The following is an 18,940-nucleotide window of genomic DNA, read 5'->3' on the forward strand; positions in this document are numbered from 1 at the left end:
TGTTTCATGGACCAGGCTGTTTTTTTTGCAGTTTTTGGAACCTGCGCTGTCTACAGAGACCACGTTTTTTACTGTGTATTCTGGGGACAGGCAGCTAGCGGATCGTGAGGAGATGTTTGCTGTATGTGACAAAATGTTCTCACTTAGAAACCGCGTAACAACACTTAGAGAACCTTTAATTAAAATATTATTGAAGTATTATTAATTAGTCCTATTCGGAAAATGTGAAATTCCTCTCCATTCCTCTTTGTTTTAAGTGTTTTTAATTAATTTGTTGGCTATTTACAGGTCCTGTAAATATGTAAAGTATTACTTTATAATATATATATAAAGTCTAAACAAAGATATACCTTCTCACCTTATCATTCTATTTGTCAATTCAGAGGGAAACTACTTGCACCTTCTAACTGCATAGTGACAGAAACTATTTTTATGGAAAAGGCAGTAAGGCAGTTTCCATCCAAGGCCATGTGAACACAGAGATGTCTATTTCATGTCATGAAGGAGGGATGCTGTAGAAGGAGGTCAGTAAAGACAACTGAGAATGGGGGAGAATTTTAATATACAATCTTAAAGGTGCATTGTGGCAGACTGTAAAAATGAAACCATATTGAAATAAGTATTCCTGTAGTTACTATATGCGTTCTTGGTCCAATGGCTTGTTCAGTGTGGAGGCAGGAGGTGATAGGAGGTGGTCCTACATCATTAGAGAGAATCTCAAAAGGCACAGAAGCAACTGGACTAAACTGAAACGGCATGCAATTATGCCATACGTAACAAGCTCACAGGGTGCAGGCCTTCACAAGTACACCACTAGTGCCTGAGTCAAAGGCACTAAATCAAATTACATTTTAAACACATTTCAACCCTTCACATTAAGCCCAATCACATAATTTTTACTTTGACCAAACCAACTGCTCTGACCTGTTGAAAAAAGTAGGCTTAAGTGTTGGGGCAAAGCCAGGTTCTAAAGGTACGCAATTCATAAGATGTTTACAATTTCTGCCATGATTATTATTTTTTCTTTTTCATATTTCATATTTCATATTTCTCGCTTTATCCAAAGGAGTAAACAATAAATATGATTGTTAGTTAGTTAGGCTACATTTGGCTACATACTAGATTTTGCATAGTTGTGGGTCAGCATCAGTATTCTTTGTCAGAAATGACCCATCAGTGAAGTAATATAGAATTTGAGAGAGAAAGGCTAAGGTTACTCAAGTGTGTTGCAGGAAATTATATTTCAACACAGTTTGAGCTTTTCTGGCTGTTGAAGTCTAGCTGTCATTGTCGTTTGATCATGAAACTGCACAGGCCAGCAATAGTTTGGTGTCATGATTTTACTGTGTGTAATGTTGCTGGTATTATATCAGTGTGTATGATTGCCGCTTGTCTTGTTTTCTAGGGCCTATAAAATCTGTTCTTTTCTGTCTTGACCAGATAGGCTTTATTGGACTGAGGATTCCATGCAATTACTTTTGCTAAATAGGCCTTAAAACCTCCAATCAGTAAACCTCTGCTCTTTTGGATTTTTTGACTGGTCTACTGCTTGTTAGCAGTTGGGTGTGTCTTGCAAGCCTGCACTCTGAGCTGATTAGAATATGTTAAACCGCGTTGAACATTGCACTGAAAAGATGCATGAAGTATGCCTATGGGGGGCAGTGACAGTTTCTACATGGAGGCGGTAGGAGCTAAGGGCTGATTGACCAAAATGGATGTCAAGTGGAGTTTGACTGAAATGTCTCTCTGCCCGCGGACTGGGTGTGATATATGTCAGTGAAACACAACACTCATATCATAGGCTCAGATTATATTTTACATATTCACTTTACACCCGCCTCAAAATACACTAAACCGGCAATCCATTTGTCGTGTACGTGCCTATCGTCGATTTTATGAACACCCATCTCTTTCATTGGCTAAACAGAATTTCAATCTGAAGTATGGCTCTTCTCTATTGGTTGGAACTACCATCGCTCATTGATCCATGTGCACGCGGATTGGACCAAGTGCGCAGGCGGTATCTCGTATGGGCTTGCTCTTGAAGGCTGCACGGAGAGCGAATGTCGTCATGAGCGGTGGGTAGGAATTATAACATTGGTGTTTATATTACATTGTACTTCGTAAAACAATTCATCTTCGTTAACCAGAGGGACATTTGATGTGTTATGCATTAAATACATATGTTTGAATGCGTGTAGTTGTACTTTTGCTTGCAAGCTGTGCACTTCCGGAATTGGGCTGCCTTTTCAGTATCAAAGAGTTTGACTTGCTACGCGTTAGCTAGCTAGCCAGTAAAGCAGAGTCTTGTTTGTAATTTTAGCTTGATATGCAATGCAACTGGGCCATTTTAATACATGTGGTGCAAAATACTGAACTGATGGCAAAGTGTGGTCAACAAGCAAAATACTTGTATTTAAGTGCTAGCCCGACTGGATAATGTTAGGGTAATTTAGAAGATATATGCGTATCTAGAGCTATATGGATCGCTAGCCACTCATACGGGAACCATGCTAGCCCAATATCGTCGTCTCCCAGTCAGCACAGCTAGTTCAACGTAGGTGCTTGCTAGCAGTAGCTATATTTTTGATGGCGGCGCTATTTTCAGGCCGCGCTCAAACAGTTTTTTTCACTCGTGTACAGTGTTAGCGAGTCAAGACTTAAAGAAACAGTCTGTTTCAGAAACTGTTGTGGCTAACGACAACATGGTCTTAGTCCGTGGAATAAAATTGAATGTAAAACTGAAACCTTAGCTTCTGAAACATTGCGGACATTAACTGGACCAGCAGTAGCAGCTGGGGATAAAGCTAAGTCGAAACATTAAGCACAATTAGCATATTTTGCAAAGTTTGCGGGAGATGCTAATGAAAGTGCTTGCAGACCAGCTAGCAAATTTTGCTTTGCTACGTCCACTATTTATCTCTACTTCCACGAGTTCCCAGTACTAGCTTGGCCCCAATTTTAAAAACCAAACGCCCGTCTGTGGACCTGTTCCATCGATGTCCAATGGTCGCTTGCATTGCCAGTTACAGGTATTATAACAGTTCCCTCACTGGTTCATTAATGTAGAACAGCTAATAAATTAGCAAACTGTCACTAGCACTCATGCATAAATAGAAAACGTAATTATTTCCAGTAGAGGCCATCAAGTGAACATTATGATTCTAAGTGTGATAATAGTGATCTAAAAGCCACAATCCAGGTACAAAATGTACTAGAGATTATTGCATTTGGAAATTGCGTCTAAATATAAAAAGTTTAGATTTATGCTGGCCATTTTGTTATCAATCAAGAATCTATTGACTTTTTGCAGATCAGAAGGACAGTATGGCCACTACTGTTGCTGTCAGTCCCAGCGAATACCTCCAGCCTTCTGCCACCTCCACACAAGTAAGTCTGTCCTTTTGACCTTTCACCCTTAACTCCCAGCACTATCATAGCTCCTGTGCTTGACCCAACCAGTTTCCTCCTTTTGTCTCAGTGTTGATTAACAGTGCTCATACAAAAGCTGCTGTAATACAGCACTATGGATTGTCTGATCATTGTTGTGAATTGAAGGCTTTTATTAACCTTTTCAACAATTCAGAATGCTTTGGCACTGCTAATGGGATGAGTAGTTTGTGTGTCAGGGTCATTTATGTTGATTTATGTTGCACCATGCATGTACCAAACATGCACTATGGACCAGGAAGTAGGCTAGTGATTTTGGCTCAGTGTATTGGGTACAGTGGACGTTTTACCTGATCAGAGATCAGAATCCGATTTATTTAGCCAAGTGAGTTGAGAACAAACTAGGGATTTTGTGTTACTCTAGCACCAAATACTATATACAATCTACTGAAAGACTATAAGCGACTGAGTCACAAGCAGACCACATAGTGGTAATGTTTGTCAAGTGCAGAATAATCACCTCTTCATATGGGGTGATGTTACATTTATGCGAGATGGTGCGTTCATGCCTGGTATAAATAACAAAAATATGGACATGATTTTTGATGCATTCCTTTTCCTCTGTGTTGCCTCATGTCTCTTCAGGACTCCCAGCCCTCTCCTCTGGCCCTCCTGGCCGCTACCTGCAGTAAAATCGGCCCCCCTGCCGCCCAGGCCCCTGTCAGCACTCCTCCGGCCCAGCCCACCACCCGCCGCCTGCACCCCATCAAGCCAGCGCCCATTGCGCCAGCGCCCCCCAAGAACGCCCTGGGCTTCCTCTCGGCCAAGGGCAATGTGATCCAGCTGCCGGCGGGCCTGGGCGCCTCGGGCTCCAGCCCCATCCTGCTGACCATCCAGAGCCCCACGAGGCAGGCCGCCGCCCCGGCCAACATCCAGTACCAGATGATGCCCCAGATCCAGGGGGCGCAGACCATCCAGATGGTGCCGCAGGGCAGCCAGATCCAGCTGATCCCCGGCACCAACCAGGCCATCATCACCACGCCCGTGACGCTGCCCACCGCCGCGCCCGCCCCGGCCCAACCTATCGTCACCATGGCAACGGCCGCGCCCCAGAAGACTGTGGCGATCAAGCCGTCGACGCAGAAGCGGCGGCAGAACATGGTGCGGTTGCCCAGCGGCCTCACGCTTCCCCTCAACGAGACGGGCGCCACACAGGTGGTCACGGAGACGCAGCAGGTGACTGCGCCACAGCCGCCGCCCGTTAAGACCTCCAGGAGGGGCCGTAAGAAGCAGACGCCGGTGGCCGCCGTCACCCCCACCCCCGTCGCCCCTCAGCCGGCCTCCCCCTCCCCTGTGCCCGAGCAGATGGAGACGCTCCTTATCGAAACCACAGCCGATAACATCATCCAGGTAAGACTTCTGTTGTCAGAGCAACATGGTGAGACTGCCAATACTGGGAAGGGTTAGTGCAGAGGACCAGGGCTCTATACTAGCATTTTTTTTTCAGCAGCACTTGTGCGCCCAAGTTAAAAAATGTAGGAGCACAGACAAAAATTTGGGCGCACAGTCAGTTCTGTTCTTAACTTACACATAATCTAACATTATACTGCAGCTAACAGTTAAACATGCCAGTGCACCAATTGTGAATATTAAGAATGACTGACAACATTTAGGCTACAGGAAACAGGATTTTAAAGATCAATGCCTACTTTATTTTCAGTCTGTTTTATTTTCCTACATTTTGTTAATGTAAAATAATATAATACATTGCCATATTTGCATTTAGCCTGTTTATTAAGTATCCTGCCAAATGTAGGCTAATTTATTTATTTGTGAATCCATCTATAGCTAATCCAAATATGCCCATGGTGACTTATCTGACAGCATACTGCCTAATACTACTACTAAAACAGTCAATCTTCTCTTCCACAAAACCCAACATAGGCTAATCAAGGATATATGTTTTATACTTTTAGTTTTTATTTGAAATATCTGCATTGATGGGGGCAGTAGGCAAACGTTAAGCCTACTTCCGTTTTGCACTTCAGCTTGTATTCGGTGTAAACAAACAAGCATGCATGGAGCATTACGGGAGGCTACTTTTGTGCCGGTTCGCTACAGCTATATTTTGCATATTGCAGCCAATACATCAACTGGGCTAAAAGGCATGTTAGGTTACTATTCCTTTTCTCACTGCATTCTCAGAATCTCATCCTGTTCCTCCTATATCCAATGAATTCGGTGGATAGAATAACTAATTTCTTCAATCTTTGCATCTTGGCTGTCTAGTGCAGTGGTTTTCAAAGTGGGGGCCAGGGCCCCCTGGGGTGCCGAGAGGGGGTGCCAGGGGGGCCTCAGCAAGTTGGAAGGGAAAATAAAAGCAACAAATAAATACATTTGAAAATTTTAAAATATACCTATTACTATGAGGGTTGTCATACAATGCCATTATAATAATGTGTCGCATATCTGAACATTATATTTTCCATGATAATGACTGGGAATAATAGTAGAGTGATAGCTCTCAAATAGCAGAGAGCCCCAAATACAATTTTTACACACTGTATGCTCCATCGCGAAGTGTTTGTGGATAAAATAATTATTAGGATTAGCTTAATGTATTTTTACATTTGCCGTAGTATTCTCGATGGGTTTAATAACACATCACGGGGGTCCTTGGCCAGAACCTAGTGGTATTTGGGGGGCCTTGTCGTGGAAAAGTTTGGGAACCCCTGGCCTAGTCTAACTTTCCGCTTTTTTTCTGCGCGCTCTTGGATTTGATAGAAGCGACTACTAGCGAGTCACAACACGAAACTGGTAACGTTGATGGGAGGTGTAGTTTTTATGCTGCATTCGCGACGTGATTCTATGGTTTGCACCAGTAATGTTTCTCGATGTTGCGGTGTATTTTATAGACAAACATTGATATGGTTAGAAGTCATTCTTTTCAGGCATCATTTTTCCTCGCATGTGCGAGTGAAATGGGCGCACTGTAGAGCCCTGAGGACACACCTTTTTTTTTTTTTTTTTCTGGCTGTTTCCATAGAGGAGCAAGTGGTGTTTGTCACTGCAACCTCACATTCAATTATGTATATGGGAACCAAAAACTCTTTTTACACTCTGCAAAAGGAGTTTATTATCCTTGGTAGCTCACCTGGAGAGATCTCTGTTGATTCTGGTGATCTTACCTCTCGAGGTGTTTTGCACTAGACATGATGCTAATTCATGATGCGTATCCGGGATGTGCTCTTATCCGTTCTCCAGGCGGGGAACAACCTGCTGATCGTCCAGAACCCCGGCTCTGCCCAGCAGGTGGTGCAGCAGGTGCAGCTGGTCCAGCCCAAGCAGCACGAGCAGCAGCAGCAGCAGCAGCAGCAGCAGCAGCAGATGGTCCAGATCCCCTCACAGGCCCTCAAGGTGGTCCAGGCCGCCTCTGCCACACTGCCCCAGGTGCCCCAGAAACAGCCCACCCAAAATCTGCAGATGGCACCCACCGAGCCCACACAGGTATGTACGGAGGGCAATGGTATCAACAATCGATCGTAGCGTAGTGATTAAGGAGCTGGGCTAGTATGCAGTAGCCTGAAAAGTTGTGGGTTCAATTCCCGGCTTCCACTGATGTGCCCTTGAGCATGGCACTTAACCCCAAGTTGCTACGGGGGCAATGAAATCCCTTGTAATAAAGTTGACATAGGTTAGTCACTTTGGATGAGAAGTGTCTGCTAAATGAATAAATCTAAATCTAATGTGCTCACTGGCCCCTACACAAAAGGTTTGTCCAAGCTGTGGAAATGTCTTAGTTTATTGTAGCTCAAAATATCTGTCTGTGTAGACAACTCAGAACTCAGGAACAGGAAAGAGTGCAGTAAATTGTACCAAGGAAGACAAATGTGACAGGAAAGAGAGTTGTGGTAAATAATGGAAATCCGGTGGAAAGTTGTCCAAGTGGGTTCTGTCTTAAACCTGTGTTCTGTCACATGAAGGCAGCAGTTTTGTTTTAGAGTCATAATTTTAGAACCATAGTTTTAGAAGATGTTGTGCATTAGCCAAATCTAGCCAGTAGCCTGCATTCCATGCTAATGGCGCTCTGTGTGTGTTCCGCTGCAGGTGCTGATTAAGACGGCCTCAGGTGAGTGGCAGGCGGTGCAGCTCCAGGAGACCACCGTCGCCCAGACCCAGATGGCCCCCGTCACCACCCACGCGCCCACCATCATGAACACCTCTGTTGCCACGGCTACCGCCCCCAAGCGCGCGCTGGCAGCAGGGGTGCGGAAGGAGCGTTCACTGCCAAAGATCGCCCCGGCGGGCGGGCTGATCGCGCTCAACGCCGCGCAGCTGTCTTCGGCCGTGCAGGCCGTGCAGACCATCAACATCAACGGGGTGCAGGTGCAGGGCGTGCCCGTCACCATCACCAACGCCGGAGGTCAGTCAGAGGATACCCTGGACTGAGTGAAGTCCAGACCTTGCTGCCTGCACACTGCCCCAACAAACCCCAATGTCCTCTTAGTTTGGCAGTTGTTGGTTGCAGTCTTTAGAATGTTCAAAAAACCCAACTTCCAGCTCCACACTGCCCAGAGTCATTGAAAAGACTGACTTTAGAACGTATTAAACTCAAAGAACTCCATCCAACAAAGACCAACACACACAGACTGACCCAACTGTTGGGTGTTTGTTGGCGTTTGTTGGTGCAGTGTTCAAGCACTGATGAGTGTGTCTGGATTCAACATAATGTAAAGAGTGTGTAGACGTGGTAATACTACAGTGCTAATAGATAATGGCTAGCACTTAGTTCATGAAGACTTATCACAATAACACTGACAAATCTGGTGTGCTCGAAATGAGCTCTTTGGTGTCCTTGTGCTGACCGGCTGTTGCTCCGCTGTCGCCCCTCAGGCCAGCAGCACCTGACGGTGCAGACGGTGCCCGGGGGCAGCCTGCAGCTGGGCGGGGTGGCGGGCCCGCAGGTGGAGCAGACGCTGGCGCTGGAGCTGCAGAGCCAGCCTGGCGAGAAGAAGAGACGCATGGCCTGCACCTGCCCCAACTGCAAGGACGCCGAGAAGAGGCAAGTACTCACGCAGCACCCCGCTGACGTAGGCAGGGCAGGCTGTGGTAGCCCTTAAAGGGGAAGTTACACAATTCTAACTGAATGGGTGACTAGTTCTTCTCAGTTTCAGTGAGTTGTTCCGTATGGTCCTCTAGCTTTTCTAAGCTGTGTGTGCTCTCAAAACAACTGAAACTGAATTAATCTGATTCATGGACCCCACCTTTAACATAAAAATGTGTGTTTGCAGTAGTCTACATGGGAGTTATTCAGTCTCCTCTGGGACTTGTCACCACCGCGGTAGTATGGATGCCTTAAAATATGCTTGCCTTGTCAAGTGATAATTGTCTGTTGGATTATACATGTAGCCTAACAGAAGTATGTGGTAATTGGTTAACAGCTCATCTCAGCTCTGATGCTGGTGGCCCACAAGCAGAGTTTGCTCACCTTTGTGTGGTTCACCCATCGTTATGCAAAAAATCGAAGGCATTTTCAACTTACTGCATGTGCCTCATCTGTTTGTAGATGTGTATGTCATAAGGATAGACTACTACTAGCTCTACTGTGTGTGTGTGTGTGTGTGTGTGTGTGTGCGTGTGCGTGTGTGTGTGTATGTGCGTGCGTGTGTGTGTGTGTGTGTATGCGCGTGTGTGTGTGCCTATAGTGTTGGTTGCTCAGTGTTCTGTGCTTACACGAGTGGTCTTTGTCTCAGACGTTAGGGCACCACTGGCACTGTCTGTTTGTGGCTATGACCTCATGCAAGAACACCCGTTCTCTGTTCCAAGTTGAGCTTATATGTGGTTTGGTGTTATGTGTGTTTTAGCTTGCCGTGAATGCCGTTAGGCCCCAGTAAGGCATCTATGCAAGTACGGTGAAATAGTAATAGTCTATAGTGTCACATAGATACATGGGCAGCAGTCTAGGGAGATTGAACAATGCACATTTGTGTGGGAACAGTATTCTTTGTTGAGGAGCTAGGGAAGAGATTTACTCCTCAATACAGAAAGCCCTTTAAATGGGCATATTAAGTAGATTTGTGCATAGATCCGGGGCAAATAGGGAGTTAGCTTCCACAGAACAACAAGGGCTGAACTCAAGTCCAAATTAATTTGAAGGAGTTTAAAAGATTTTAAAGAATAAAAGTATTTCCTAAAACATTTCCTCATGAAACTCCTGGAAGAGCACAAAGTAGGTGTGTACTTATACTTGTGGATGTTCAGCTTTCAACCAAATCGACCTCATTGGTGATGACTGTATGACTGCGGTGGATCTGCCACTCAGCCAGTGCCACAGTTTTGTGCCCAGTGTCATCGTCATACAGGACTAAGCCAATTAACGCAAAATGCCAGCTCACCATCTTTTGTCAAGCGCTCTAATGGAGACCAGGTCAGGGGTGGATAGTTAACAAGAGGATGGCAGGTAGTGGACTGCTGTTGGGCTGTAGTTTCTCCTGTGCATTGTCATTACTGTGAGAAACTGGGGCTTAAAGTGAGTGGGTGGACGCTTTGGTCTAAAGCAGAAAATGACAGCTGGTGTTGGGCTCTATCTGACAATAGTGGCCCAAGGGTTGACATTAGAGTTCTTTGTATTCTTGTATTCTTGTCCCAGACACCAGGTCTGTAACAGGGTGAGGGTCATTCTGTGACAAATCAGATAAAATCCAGGAAAATGGATGCCACACCTTTTTGATTTTGCTAAAAGATTTACTTTGAGCAAAATGTCAGACAGTGCATTAAAAACCTGATCTGACTTATGTCAGAAGCTACCTTAGTGTTTTGGCGGCATTGCGGGATATCTCCGGAAACATAGTGCATAGTGTTATTTTACAGGGCTGGTGTGGATTTTGCGTTTTGCTGGCACCTATACAGTTTTTGGGGGGCTGAAAAGGCATTTAATCTGCATTAATCCCCAGGGTTTGTGCAACCTACTGACCAGTCACGTACAAATATACAAGATGAACATCCTATGCTGTTTGCACTGTTCTCACCTAACCAGTCGGTCTTGGATTGGAAAGTGAAGGGGTTTACTGGTCAGCAGTAAAAAAAAAGCCAGATTTCTCCACTATATAGCAAGTGGCACCGTAATTCCACCATGCACTGGATTTGCTTTGATCCGCCTCAGAACTAATGGGAACTTTTTCTCAGATATTTTAGTGGGGTTAACATCGAGTGCCATCATCAGGTATTTTACTTGGGTTAACATTGAGTGCCATCATGGCGTAATGTGTCATGATTATAGAAGGGGGGGGGGTTCATGGTATCGTAAAGGGTTTAAAAAAAATTTGTCACATCTGTACATGTTTACTGCTTGTTATTTTCATTGGTAGGGCTTGTGTCTTGCTAGAGGTTTTGTCTCGGTGGTTGACCCTTTGAGTTGGTCTTCCTCCAGCCTGTGTGACCTGTCTGTGCTGTACTGTCCACTCATGCCTGTTGGTGGTTGGTGTGTGCAGGCCGGGCGAGCTGGGCAAAAAGAAGCACATATGTCACATCCCGGGCTGCGAGAAGACGTTCCGCAAGACCTCGCTGCTGCGGGCGCACGTGCGCCTCCACACGGGCGAGAGGCCCTTCGTCTGCAACTGGGTCTTCTGTGGCAAACGGTTCACCCGCAGCGACGAGCTGCAGCGGCACGCACGCACACACACGGGTGAGTGGAGCACATGTGAATGCACGCAGAGAAGACACACACACACACAGGAGTCATGCCTACACACGCACGCACACACACACACACACACACACACACACACACACACACACACACACACACACACACACACGCGCGCATGCACACACACAGGTGAGAGGAGCACATGTAGAGAAGACACACACAGAGGAGTCATCCCTACACACACACACACACACACACACACACACACACACACACGGAGGAATCATCCCTACACACACACACACACACAAAAGACACAGGCGTCAGTACTGCAGTGGTATGATGATTAATGTTGTGTGTGTGTGTGTGTGTGTTTGCCTCTGTCTTGACAGGAGACAAGCGTTTTGAGTGCTCACAGTGTCAGAAGCGCTTCATGAGGAGCGACCACCTGACGAAGCACTACAAAACGCACATCAACACCAAAAACTTATGAGCTGGTGCCCTCCTCCCCTCCCCCTACCGCCAGTATAGACACGCGGCCGGCCGGTCACTCTCACGCCCGGCGCGGTGCTCTGGACGCCGCTGACCGCGGAGACTGACCTACAGACACCAGCAGCAGGGAACGAGGAGTCGCTCTGACAGGGGGCGGCGCGTGGGCTGTCCGAGCGGACGGATGTCCGTCCGCTGTGCCCGGCCTCCGCCCACCCCCCCTCCCCCCTTTCCCATCCTCCTCCATGAAGGTGGTGCCACGCGGATGACCGACGGCGGTCCCCTTCCCTGGCGTGAGTTCAACTCCCGACACTGGCACAGAGAGAGATGATGATTGAGGCCAACGTACGTGCATTATGTGTTGGAACCTCGGTGTTGCCGAAGCCTCTGAGGTCTGTGTCCAGGCTATCGGGTCATTCAACTCCGCCCCAAAAAAGTAACTCATGCCCTGTGCCACGCCTCGAGTCACCTGCAAAGTGGGTGAAGAGTTGCGAAGGTGAGTTGCGAAGACCTCGTCAGGGCGTCACCAACAAATACTCCAGCCAAAATGTCCCTGCATCCTATCATTTTCTCAGTGTTTTATTTAACAGAAGAGGCATTGTTTGTTTGTTTGTATTTGTTTTGTCTGTGTTTTGTTTTCTTACATTCATATGTTGTAGTAATCCCCAGACATAACATGTTGCTTATATGTGTTCTCTGTTGTCTGTACAACCATGCATCAGTATACTCAAGTGTGAGTAGCCCAGGCCCAGATGTTGGTCATATTATCGATTTTCAAATTCAATGCCTAGTTTAAATTCTGGAAAATGTTGGCATTTTGTATTGGCTTACATTGTTAACACATGTTGTCAAAAAAGACAACATAATTCCTCTTGATTTGTACTGACCTTTTGTTCAATTTTTCTATGATGAGACAATCATGCAGGGGGAAGTTCATGCAGAGAGTGTTTTTTTCCCTAACAGTTAAAGGGCAAATAATGCTTACACCTCATCGCTGTCCGCCTAGTGGAATATATGTAGTGCCTGTTTACGTAAGGGCCACTGCCCATAGACTGTGGCGTTTGGTATAGCAGGGGTCGGACACCCCAGTAGTAGAGGAGGCCATGAATCCTCATTTCAGTTAGTTACAAAGCACATTTGTTTCTGTGCTCATTCCCCTGACTAAGGTGTATAGAAAACCCCTGAAAAACACACCTGAGACCAGTTTTCAGTTTTTATTCTTTATTTGTTTTGTTTCCTCTGTATGAATCGGAATCTCCCAATGAACCCACAAACGTTTGACACATTGTCCCTCCCCCTTATTTATGCTAAGTGATTCTCACGACAAAATGGACCATTCTGATGCTTGAATGGAACATAATGTGGTTCAGTATTCTGTAGTCAGGTGAACATGGTTAACCGCTGAGGGGGTGTAACTGGTATAGCAGTGTGCTGTGTGGCGCTTCCTGTCCGTCACACTCTGCTGAAGCACGTGCTCCTCTGGTGACCTGCCCAGGAACCTCAACAAGAGCTCGGTGGATAGGAAAGGCCCCCTGTGCATATGGATGTGTGTGCTGTAAGTCTGTATTTGTATATATTGTGTCGGATTACGATGTCTGGAAATTGGTTACGAATGAGCCTCGTATTTTGGCTGCGCAGGCCAAAGGAATCCTGAAGGAACATGGACTCTGTACAGTGTAAATGAGACAAACCCATGAAATGAAAAGGAATAACTTGTATAGCTTCATTCTTGCGCAGTGTGTCACCCCTTTTTTTTATTAACTAAGAAAATGTTGCCTTAGACCGTTGCAACCAGTATTTAATGAAATGAGATTTTCAGTCTAATTCCAGGGAACTGCATTTGTAGAGTGGCGTTAATATTATTTTTTATTATATTTTTTTTTGTCTAACTTATGTTGTACGATGCCAGTTGATGTGCACTGATTACAGCCCCAGTTTGTGTGATTTTGTTCTTTTTTTCTAAATAATAGTTTGACCATTTCAGCTTCATAGAGGTCAGACTGGTCAGACACAAAATGGCTCTGATTTCTGGGGTCAAAAACATATCCTCCCCGAGCCTAAAACTCTTCTTTGTCTAATGTGATGGACTACAGTCTAACTCCCTATTTGCTCTCTCTGATTCTCATGTCTTCATGACTCTTACTGAGGTGCTTACATTTGAGAGCTTGCTATATATTTTTTGTATAATGTCACAATCCCCGTCCCCCTCTCCCTTCCCCCAATAAAGCATTCAAACCACACATTTCCTCGTTTCCTCTGTCATTGAGAAGGTTTGTGATTTAAAACCACCCACCTCCTCTTTGGAATACGTTTTGGACATTTTGTGACAGGTCTTGAATGGTGAATATAATTGAGGGGCAAAGGTTTATGTATGTCTTGCTGTGGAGCATTGCCTAGTATAACTGGTGGAATGAAACTTTCAAAACTTGAACCTTCCATACAAGATCCACAATTAACCATTTTGACTATTTAAATACCTGAGAGCTAATGGGATGTGTCACCGTAAATACAGACCGACACCACTGGGTGGCAGTAGCTGAATCTATATTAAAGGGCTCCACTGTTGGGCTAAAGTAAAAGAAGAAGAGGTGGAAGTTGATCATTTGCAGGTAGCTTTCAGCTCTTATGTAACGAAATACATTTTCATCTAAATCTATTGCTTTTTGGATAACATGTATGTGCGCACATAAGACATGAAGTACCTGTTTATGGATTGTCATTATATGGATTAGTTCAGTGGATGTAATCTTTATCAGAGATACCAGTCTGTTTAGCTAATGTTAGCTCGCTAGTTATGGTCGTCAACATTGCAAACAAGCCTTCTAAATATACGTTACCTATCTGACGGACCAACGAGGTGGTATTTTACCTGTTTAACCTTATTGCTACCCCCCTTTCACGCATTATTGAAAACGTATGGGCGAGATTGTACGTTTTTCTTTATGTTAAACACTTTCCTATGTAGGCAGTGTTGTTATGATTGCTAACAGGCAGCTGACCAGCAGCTAGCAGGCTGTTGAGCTAACTTTATAAGTAAAGTGACACGTGGATTTTGGCAAGGCAATGTTAAAGTAGGTATATTTGGATAATTAACTAGATCAATTTAATAATTTGGTTGGCAGGTCGGTGTTCCACATCTTATTTGACTGAAGTCACCAAGACGATTCAGCTGTCAACATGGTTAGTGTCTCTTGTCTTTTGAACATGATTTAATTAAGCTCAGTATTGCAGAAGTCTATCTGTGCTGAGAATGAAGTCTATTTGCCCTCCTCCACTATAGGGTGAAAGGAAAGGAGTGAACAAGTACTACCCCCCTGATTTCGACCCAGTAAAGGTAAGAATAACAGATCACAGGAACAGGTCATAGGATGTAGTATTCTCAGATCAACATACATTTTCGTAACGTGTAAGTTGATACTAATGACTGTACTCATTTTACCCAATCAGCATGGCTCCATTAATGGATACAATAACAGCCACCCTCTCCGAGAGAGGGCAAGGAAGCTCTCCCAGGGCATCCTCATCATCAGGTGAGACACATCAGCTGCAAGTTATATTGTATTTGTTGACTTCATCTGTAGTGGTGATAGTCTGCAATATGTAACCTAAAGTAACCTAAAGCTGTACTACTGGGTCTTGTTTCCTCTTTTTCAGATTTGAGATGCCCTACAATATTTGGTGTGATGGCTGTAAGAACCACATTGGCATGGGTGTTCGATATAATGCAGAGAAGAAGAAAGTGGGGAACTACTACACCACACCCATATACAGGTGAAGAGGATATGGTTACATTATTAATAGTGTTATTATTGTATTTTTAGTATTCATTGCAGACTAATGTATCACAACATTTGTTTGGTGAAAAAGGTAACCCAAGGGGTTTGATTTTATCGGTGCTGACTTTAGTCTCATGTTTGATGGGACCATTTCTAGCCCAGAACAAGCCCAGGCTTGTGTGTGTGTTTGTGCATATGTGTGCTTGTGCGTGTGTTTGAGCATGTGTGTGTGCTCTTGTGTTTCACTGGCCACAGGTTCAGGATGAAGTGTCACCTTTGTGTGAACTACATCGAGATGCAGACGGACCCTGCCAACTGTGACTATGTGATTGTGAGCGGCGCCCAGCGCAAGGAGGAGCGCTGGGACATGGCTGAGAACGAGCAGATCCTCACCACAGGTAGCGTCCACACTCAGTCCTCACCACAGGTAGCGTCCACTCTCCCCACGCTCCGTCCTCACCACAGGTAGCGTCCACGCTTAGTCCTCACCACAGGTAGCGTCCACACTCCTCAGTCCTCACCACAGGTAGCGTCCAAGCTTAGTCCTCACCACAGGTAGCGTCCAAGCTTAGTCCTCAACACAGGTAGCGTCCACACTCCTCACACTCAGTCCAGCTACATCCACCATACACAGAACCCCACTACTTTATGAACATCTTGAGTTTTCAGCATTTGAGAAGGAATACTTGGAATTTGTTTAAAATGGTCAAAAAGGCAAAATCTCTCCAGACCATTATCAATCATGTATCCCTTTGCAGACTTGACCGTGCTCAACAGCCCAGCCCTCATTCACACATGGCAAAAGCACAGTGATGGGTTTCAGTGTTTACTGATACTGGGGTTATATCCAGCCTTACTCAATCAGTTCCTCATTCAAATGCAGTACTCTATTATATATATATATATATCGTTATATATATCTCTCGCTCTCACACTATTTGCCTGTGTTTGTCTGTGTCTCTGTAGAGCACAGCGAGAAACAGAAGCTGGAGACGGATGCCATGTATAAGCTGGACCACGGTGGGAAGGACAAGGAGAAGCTGCGAGCGGCCCTGCCCTCCCTCAACGAGCTCCAGGACCACCAGTCCGCCTGGAAGGACGACTTCCAGCTCAACAGCAGCCTCCGCAGAAAGTTCAGGGTGGGCATTTGTGTCCATTTAGTTCTCACATAATCTCCCCCCAGTTTCTTGTTGTTGTGCAAATGTTTTAAGTTTGTCTGCCTTTATTGATCGGCCATTCTGTGTCATCAGACAGACGGTGCAGCTTATCTGATTTTTCAGTGCCTTTGAAACCTTCCGTTAGGTCCATTCCGCGTGAAAAGACTCAGCAGCTGTAAATGTAAACTCCCTCTGGCATCACTGCACGGCTTCTGCTGGCTGTTGATTGTATGTCCCTCTGCCTCTGTTTTGGGCTTGGTCTGAGTCTGTCTTTCCTGTTTGTTTGTTTGTTTGTTTGTTTGTCACAGGTTGAGAAGAAGGTGATAGTGGAGCAGGAGGAGAAGGACGATGCAGTGAGGAAGAGGACCAATCTGTCCATCTCGCTGGTTCCGGAGAAGGAGGAGGACAAGAAGCTAGCAGCGCTGCTCACCTTCCAAAGCCCTGACTGTGAGGACCATTGTTATTTCTGTTTGTTTGTTTGTTTCTTTCTTTCGTTCGTTCATTCTTTCTTTCTATTTTGTTCTCTCTCTGTATTTCATTTTTATTTAGTTTTATATATTTTGCTTTGTTATTTATTTTATCTTTATTTATTGATTGGTTCTAATTACTTTATTTTATTATAATCTAATGTTTTAGGAAGGACTGGACCCTTGAGTACTTCAATGTGTCCTTGTAGTTGCCTGTATAATGAATGTTAAGTTGGATGATGCGTGACAAGTGCCTGTCTGTTTCTACATGTGTTGTCTATGAGGACTCGTTCTGCACACTAGATTTACTTATGGCTACAAATAAAGTAACCTGTACCTGAACCATGTGTTCTGTTCTTTCCCTTCTCAGCCTACGACGACCGGCAGCAGAGCAAGCGTAAGGAGATCTCCTCCCGCTCGTGGTTCACCTCCCCCGCCGCTCCACCAGGGAGCGCTGCAGGCAGCCTCCTGCAGAAGCTGAGCCAGCAGGGCAAAGGGGCGGCCGCCACCAAGGCCCTCAGCAGCTCCCCGGCCTCCAGCGCCCTGAGCCTGGTGCGCAGACGCACCGAGGAGCCCCGGCCCGAGATATCGGCGGCGGCAGCCACTACCCAGCGTCGAAGCTCAGACCCTGGGAATAGTTCTACAGCGGCTGCCTCTTGCACCACAGGAGGGAACCATTCGCACGAGACGGGGGAATCCACAGGGACAAATTTGAACGTGACACAGATTCATCTGGAAGGAAAGGAGACGTTCAGGTGTGTAAATGCAAGTGGAGAGACGACCTCAAATGGCGTGACGGGAAGATGGGCACCCGGAGGGGATTGTGGGACAGATGGAGATCACGCAAGGAGCTCCTGTCTCGTCCGGTCTCTTGTAGCGGACTACAGTGACTCTGATCCAGACAGTGACGCGAGTGAACCATAGCCATCAGAGGACATCACAATGCTCACTATTGATTGTCTCTGTAATGCTGCATTCCAAACAACTCGAACGTCGGAGGTCAGACTTCAATTCCAACCTTCAAGTTGGGGTAGATCGACTTAGACCGAGTTCAGAAGTGAGAACTCTGACACTCGACTTCTCCGTTCCAGTTTGTCTGGAATGAAATTGGGAGATTTCAACAAGGAAATATCTGACTTCCGAGTTGTCTGGGATGCTGTGCTTTTGTGTGCTGTGTCAAGTAGTACCACACGTTAAATCTGTCCGTCAGAATCAGGTGGGGGTGTGGCTGTTGATAATAAACTGATAATGTAAGCTCAGAGAGAGAAGTCTGGCTTCACAATCAAACCATATGCTGAACATTTGACTAAGGTCTAAACACACTTTTGGGGCAATTGGGGATACATGATGTCAAAATGCCACTTAATCACTCTGTGAATTTGTCTCAGTCTCTGTTCTGTTCACTCAGTACTTTAAGAGAAAGGGCTTTTTTTGTAAATATACTGTTGTCTGTTGTAAGACAAGGTACCGGTGTTGTAAGTATACAGTGATTCCAATTAAATCTCAAGCCAATACAAGATGTCCCCCTTTTGCTAGATGTCCTCCTTTAGCTAGAGAATGGCCATGTGTGATGAACATTTGATTGTCAGAATAAAGCTGTCTGTTCAGACAACGTGTTTGGAGTTTGTGTAACCAGCCAGTCTAGTCAGATCTGAGGGGAGGAGTGTGCCTTGAATGTGTCCCAATACAGATGACGGCTAGTGTGAATGACAATTGCCAGGGCAAACTCTGAGGGAAGCCCCTGGCTGAGGGTGCAGATCGGGGTGGGACTATTGCAACTGCAGTCCCAAAGCTAATGTTAGTTGAGTAAATTGATTGAGTGTTTGGTCCGGCCCAATGTTTAAAGGAGAATTCCGGTGTGCTATTGACCTAAAGTGTATTGAAACATGATACCGAGTGTGAACGTATGTATGTCTCATAGCCCATCTCGGCTTGTCCCCTGCACTCCAAAATCTGGCGCTAGTTAGCCAATGCTACCAACAGCTTTTTCAATAGTGGTGCTTCGGCATCTGG

General features: G+C 45.6%; 2 protein-coding genes across 4 annotated transcripts; both read left to right on the forward strand.

Moving 5' to 3' along the window:
* Positions 1-2,039: 2,039 nt before the first annotated feature.
* On the forward strand, positions 2,040-11,951 carry sp2 (sp2 transcription factor). 3 transcript variants are annotated; one of them, XM_048248922.1, is made up of 8 exons: positions 2,040-2,078; positions 3,314-3,390; positions 4,036-4,800; positions 6,655-6,897; positions 7,498-7,813; positions 8,284-8,452; positions 10,881-11,074; positions 11,431-11,951. In XM_048248922.1, the coding sequence occupies exons 1-8, from the start codon at positions 2,072-2,074 to the stop codon at positions 11,529-11,531; spliced, it is 1,872 nt and encodes a 623-aa protein (XP_048104879.1). In that variant the 5' UTR covers positions 2,040-2,071; the 3' UTR covers positions 11,532-11,951. The 3 variants fall into 3 exon arrangements, with proteins under 3 accessions (XP_048104879.1, XP_048104881.1, XP_048104880.1); XM_048248924.1 differs by having other exon boundaries at positions 2,049-2,078; positions 3,319-3,390; XM_048248923.1 differs by lacking the exon at positions 2,040-2,078 and adding an exon at positions 2,091-3,032.
* A 2,130-nt stretch (positions 11,952-14,081) lies between these two features.
* yju2b (YJU2 splicing factor homolog B) lies at positions 14,082-18,529 on the forward strand. The gene is made up of 9 exons (XM_048248335.1): positions 14,082-14,136; positions 14,650-14,707; positions 14,808-14,861; positions 14,975-15,057; positions 15,182-15,298; positions 15,559-15,701; positions 16,270-16,442; positions 16,769-16,907; positions 17,298-18,529. Exons 2-9 carry the CDS (start codon positions 14,705-14,707, stop codon positions 17,849-17,851), a joined length of 1,266 nt encoding a protein of 421 aa, XP_048104292.1. The 5' UTR covers positions 14,082-14,136; positions 14,650-14,704; the 3' UTR covers positions 17,852-18,529.
* Positions 18,530-18,940: the final 411 nt, after the last annotated feature.

Source organism: Alosa alosa, chromosome 7, assembly GCF_017589495.1.
Source record: "Alosa alosa isolate M-15738 ecotype Scorff River chromosome 7, AALO_Geno_1.1, whole genome shotgun sequence".
Lineage (NCBI taxonomy): Eukaryota > Metazoa > Chordata > Actinopteri > Clupeiformes > Clupeidae > Alosa > Alosa alosa.